Source organism: Kryptolebias marmoratus, linkage group LG1, assembly GCF_001649575.2.
Source record: "Kryptolebias marmoratus isolate JLee-2015 linkage group LG1, ASM164957v2, whole genome shotgun sequence".
NCBI lineage: Eukaryota > Metazoa > Chordata > Actinopteri > Cyprinodontiformes > Rivulidae > Kryptolebias > Kryptolebias marmoratus.
In genome coordinates, this window is record NC_051430.1 from 32,834,201 (window position 1) to 32,839,982 (window position 5,782).

The window sequence follows — 5,782 nt, forward strand, 5'->3', positions numbered from 1 at the left end:
ACAAACTTCCAGAAAACTGTAAAACAGCTGAAACACTGGGTGCCTTTAAATCTCAACTTAAAACCCACCTGTTTAGAGCTGCTTATGGCTAAATTAGGGTTAGAGTGCGGGTTTTTGTCTCTTTCTTACTGTTTATTCAATGTCACATGCTGTTATTATTTTGGTTTTTAATTATGTAAAGCACCTTGAAATGCCTTGCTGCTGAAATGTGCTACACAAATAAAATTTGATTTGATTTGATTTTGATTTGATTATCATGCATGTGACCAGATTGTGACCCGAACAAAAAAAAGACTTAAACAACCCTCAGATAGGAGGGAAGTGAGATTAATCAATTTAATGAATTAATTTAGCTGCATAAACAGAGTATCTCAGGCATTTTAAAGCATGGAACGCCTGTTTTGAATTGATAAAACGTCCTAGATAAGGAGCAAAACATTTTCAACTACAGAATAGCTGCTTTTTTTAAAATTACACCCTTTTTCATACTGGTGCACCTTGGTTTTTTTATCTGGGTTTTTCTTGGTACACCTGTTTTTTTTTTTTTACATCTAGGTTCTAAGACATCACCTAGGTTCTTACCAGTACACCTGGATTTTACAGTCCTTACCGGTACACGCGGGTTCTTGATAGTGATGCAGGGAGTCATAGCTCTTAATGCCCCAGTTACACCATTATAGTATTTGAAACAGATCTTTGTCTCAGCTGTGAAGAGAGAACAAAAATCAATTTATGACCCCTTTTGACTTACACTTTCTGAATGCAAACAAAAGCAATTTGTCACTCAAAAGTAATTCAAATGAAGACCTGGGTCAGTTTGCTAAAAACAAAAATCAGTCTGAGGGACAAATAAGTCAGTAAATACAGTTTACTGACTCGTAAAACTGTAGTTTGTAAAGTTTTCATTGCTACTGTAGATTAATTTGAATATTTAACCTGGAAAGTTAGTTTCTTCATGATAAGTGGTACCAAATTATTTAAAAAACCCCTTTAGTGACTAGTAGCAGTATACAGTAGATTATAGGTCCTGCCCTTTTTTTTTAGTTTTAATACATGCTAAGTTTATAGAAGGGGAAAATATGACAAAACAAATATCCAGAACTTTGTTTGTGGACTTTTGGAAGAAATTTGTGTTGCAGCTTCCTCATAAAATCTTCACAAAGCAGCTTAGTGAGATAACACACAATAGTAAGTAAATAAGAGTGTGGACTCCTTAAGAAGGTATTTAATCTTGTTGGCTTTGTTAATAACTTCAGTTTGCACTTGACAGTGAGTTTGGGTTCCTAAAATAACATTTTAGGAGGACATCGTAGTACGCTGCGTCAAACTGCTGAGTTAAAACTACCGAAGGTTGCCTCAGACCAAATTTGACCTAGTGCTGGGTTACGAACTGGGTTGTTTTTAACCCAGAGAGCATATTTGTTAAGAATAATTTATAGGGATACCAATCAAATTCAAAGGAATTCAATAAACTACACAATTTTGTAATGGTAAAATATTTTGATTTGACAAAATTCATTTGTGAGCTTTTGCAAGTGACCCTGAAAATGCTCCATTTGAAAGGCGAAACAGTCCTACACCTTCACCTTCCCCCTGTGGATATACAGAATGTTGGGTATGGCCGAGAGTACAGAGAAGAGGCTGAGTAGTAGTTCAACTGAACAAACCACTAATGTGTCATGGGTGTATTTAACGTTAACACGCACATTCCATGAAGTAGGGCTCTGGCTCCAGTCTCCATAGGATCTGTCCTCTCTGGGTGCCATTTACTCCACGGTTTTTGGACTCCCAGACATTGGCTACACATGTCTCATCTGTAGGAACAAACACACTTGGATCCATATTACACATTTATATTCATCTACACTGAAGTTTTCTTTCTTTCTTTCTTTCTTTCTTTCTAGAAACAGAAAACCACACAGTCACACACATACTCCATTCAAAGACAGTACAAAAATAAATAAATAAGCGATCAATCTTTGGACTTTTACATTTTTGCAGACATTATTTTCTCACCAATGTGGTAGAGGCCAATCCAGTCAGTGGCATCTACTTCCTCCTTTATGTCCCATGAGATCACTAGGTGACTGTGGCCCAAAGTCAGCTGGTACGTAGATGCTGTAAGTGACGAGCGACTTTCTGAGCTCACCAGGTCTGTGTCACTATTGGCCCGCTGCAGCCCAACCCCTGCTGATTCCGAATGGGCCCCGGACAATGCAGAGGTGGCAGAGGCTCTATCTGCGCTATGAACCGACAAGCCACTGAGGCTGTCGGGTCCAACTGTGTATGGTCGGGCTTGTGGGGTGCGCCTGCGCACCGCCAGCAGGTGGTCCCGGGCGCTGCTGTTGGGAGTTGAGGACAGCGGTGGAGACGAGGCGGAGGCAGTGGCAGCCACCGCCATGGTAACCAACGAGGTGGAGGAGAAAGCTGGTGAGGGCTGGTAGTGGTGGGGATGTGGGGAGGAGGGGGTGGAGGAGTAACAGGATGACTGGGGACGGGGGCGAGGGGGGAGGACGGCGTTTGTGAGAGATGGTCGAATGGTGAAGGCTTGAGGCGTTGGTCAAAAAGAAAATAAGTTAAGAAGAAGGGAGGGTAGTACAACGCCTGGACCAGGACACCAATACTGTGAAGGTACAGATGATGACTTCTTAAGGAGTTCTTGAATCCTAATTCATTTCATTCATTCACTAGTTTTGTTCAGAATCTGAACCATCATTCACTTTCCTGTCCATCAGTTTTGTCTTTCCTCCACTGTCCATGTCAATAATGGTCTAATCCTGAGGGACACCGGTCCATTGTCACCAATATCTGACAGTCAACATCAGAACCATGGCTTCTTTAAGATCAGAACCTTGAATTCTTTAAGATCAGAAACATTGCTTCTTTAAGGCAACTTGAGTTGTAAATTCTGCACAGATCCATAACAAAGAAAGAAGAAAAGTGATCCGGAATCTTTCAACTCATCTGTCCAGGAGGGATGGGAAGGGTTGGCAGAAGACCTGCAGGAGATAAGGAGAGAATTAGTAAGAGGAGGACAGGCTGCTGGACAGTCTGACCTTCACATGCTGACACAAATCATCAAATGAATCAGAGTAACAACTATTCATTTCACCTTCTCTCCTTTTATTTATGTTGACTTACTTCTTTCTGTCCAGTCCAAGAAATATACCACATTTTTATTAGATCAGACCATATCTTCATTTCATAGTCAAACTAAGTATGGGTTTAATGTAGCACAGTGTTTGATCAATAGGTGGTGATAATTTGATTAACTGTCCTTTGTCTATTCAAAAGAGACAAAGCAGCAAAGACCTTTGAGTGATTTCTCACCATGAGTTTGACATAATTTTGTGTCTTTGTGGTATTTCATTGATAAATTATCCAAATGCTGATAACAGTAAATATCTTCGCACAACACAAACAAGGCTGACTTGCACAAAAATATATATTACTACACCTGATACTTACCTTGTACATACCACAAACTTAATAGGTACATCCTTGTACTTACAGGGTATGTATCTGGTACTTATCTGGTAGGTACTGGACAAGTACCTGGTAAATACCAGGCACGTAGCTGGTAGGTATAGGTAATGTACCTAGTACTTACAAGCTATGCAATGAATACATAAATGGTACTTACCAGGTATGTACTCTTACTTTCATATACCCTGTAAGTCCTAAGTATGTACCCTTTAAGTTTCAGGTTTCGTACCCTATAAGTACCAGGCATGTAACCCATAACTTTCAGGTATGTACCCTGTAAGCAAGTTCAGACTTTTCAAAGGGCTTACTGGGGCTGTAGCCCAGGCCTGAGGCGGAAGCCCCCATAAATTTACTGTAATGTAAAAACAAATGTAAAAGATAAAAGCTTGGGTGTGCACGTTGGCCTTATCAAAAATGAGGACGATCCAGAGTACAGACAGCGGACTGGTGCAAGTGAAACCACCTCCAGATCCATATGGGAAACATTAAGGAATTGGAGGTAGATTTCTGCAGGCACAGACAAACCCTAATGACACCAAATAACACCCAGGGAATGGACATTGAGATAGTGGACTCCTATAAGCACCTGGAAGTTCACCTGAGCAATAAACGGGACTAGGAAATGTTTGGATAAGCTCATCAGGAAGGCCAGGTTTGTCCTGGGATGTCCCATTGATCCGGTGTGCTGGAGCAAGGAAAGACGTAAAACATGCAGGACGGTGGCCCTCGAGGACCAGGATTGCCCACCCCTGATCTAGAGCAACAACCCAAGCAGAGGAACAACATCAACGTTAAGGTCAACCAGGTCAGGCTGCAGCTGACGTCAGCGTGGGAGCCCAGGACCTGCAGCTGCCAGTTCAAGAGAGTCAGTAAAACTGCTCAGAGAGGAAATGGTAGAAATCAGGAAGCGTATGACCACACCTCAGTCCACCCATCCAGTAAGGAGGGGTGCCCAATGTGAACACTGCTTAGGGCACTTATCGAGGGGCTGTAAAAGCCCAAGGAGGCCAGGAAAAGTTAATGATCATGCTGATGGGTACATGTGTACAGGAAATGGAGGTAGAGATCATTTTATCTCATGTGATTAAATAACAATGTCGTCAGCTGGGCAGACTAAAATCATCTTCTGTTGAGAAAAATATGCCGGTGCAGATTCTCAGCCTCAGGACACGGCAAATAAAAGTCAATAATTAAATAAATTCAATGTTTCGCTTCTGATCAGGGACGCTTTCTCAGTTCCAAACTGGAGAATGACGGCGGGCGATAACAAACATTTGGTCCCTGACTTTTTCTTCAAGTAAGAACATATTACCATCCCATAATATTTCAGCAGAATTTTTCTAGTTTAAAATTAGAAGTAGTTTAAATAACCACGCCCATGTTACGGATGGATTCTTCGGACTCCATCAGCTAAAATCACTGAAGTACCTGCGGTAATTTGATTTTTGTAATACCAAACAGGTCCATGAGTCCACACACACTCGCACTGATCCATCAGCCTTCACACACTCACAGTCCTGAAATAGCTGTAGCGTGATTAGAGAACAATGAGGCGTCCCGTCAGAGACTAAAGCTTCCTGTTCGCCACGACCCTCGCATTCCTCCCTCGTGTGTTAGACGGGCGCTGGGATTTTATTCTGCTTCTCCTGTGTCAGATTTGAACAGGTTTATAATCCCTCCTGACTTGGGTGGGATGCATGAGACCAAGAGCATTATTGACTCCGATCTTGGAGGAATATCTCAAGTGTTTTCTAAACACAGACACTCGATGCTGCGCAGAGAAAGAGCAGAATTTGAGAAGGACTGAAGCAGAAAATCTGCTCTGAACGGCATTAACTTGGCCTCCACACTCATGCGAAGAACCTTTTTGTTCATTTCGATTAGCAAATGTTGTTTAGCTAAAACAATAAAAATGTTACAATGAACAATTACAATAATCCCAAACAGTCCATTCCAAAAAAACTGCTTTGTGAATTTATCATTCTAGTTTAGACTACGGTAAATCCCTGAAGAAATGTTCACGGTGCATACCACTTTGCCTGAATTAAAAAAAAATATGCTGTGGGTCTTGAAATATTTTGCTAACAGGCTGTGGTCAGGTGAGTCAGTGGGGAACCGACATATTTGTAAGGATGCAAACTAAAAACTAAACTCCTGCAAGTTAAAGATCAAGATCGAAACGTCACAAAAAAACAAAACAAAACAAAAATAAAATCCAGATCCAGAAACATGACCGGACCACCCAAACTGAACAGAACCTCATCCTCCCAACATGTTGGTCCAACAGAACCTCATC

The 5,782-nt window shown here is 41.4% G+C and overlaps 1 protein-coding gene across 3 annotated transcripts in view; it reads right to left on the reverse strand.

Annotated features, from left to right (window-relative positions):
* hecw2b (HECT, C2 and WW domain containing E3 ubiquitin protein ligase 2b) overlaps nucleotides 1-5,782 on the reverse strand; it is a 38,520-nt gene that overhangs the window by 28,145 nt on the left and 4,593 nt on the right. For 2 of the 3 annotated variants that reach the window (XM_017426339.3, XM_017426338.3), the window contains exons 2-4: nucleotides 2,017-2,999; nucleotides 1,707-1,814; nucleotides 611-705 (exon numbers count right to left, since the gene is read on the reverse strand). In XM_017426339.3, coding sequence (XP_017281828.1) covers nucleotides 611-705; nucleotides 1,707-1,814; nucleotides 2,017-2,401 — 588 coding nt within the window. In that variant the 5' untranslated portion in view covers nucleotides 2,402-2,999. Of the gene's footprint in view, nucleotides 1-610; nucleotides 706-1,706; nucleotides 1,815-2,016; nucleotides 3,000-5,782 lie in introns of those variants that run through there. The other variant, XM_025008068.2, reaches the window with a different exon arrangement.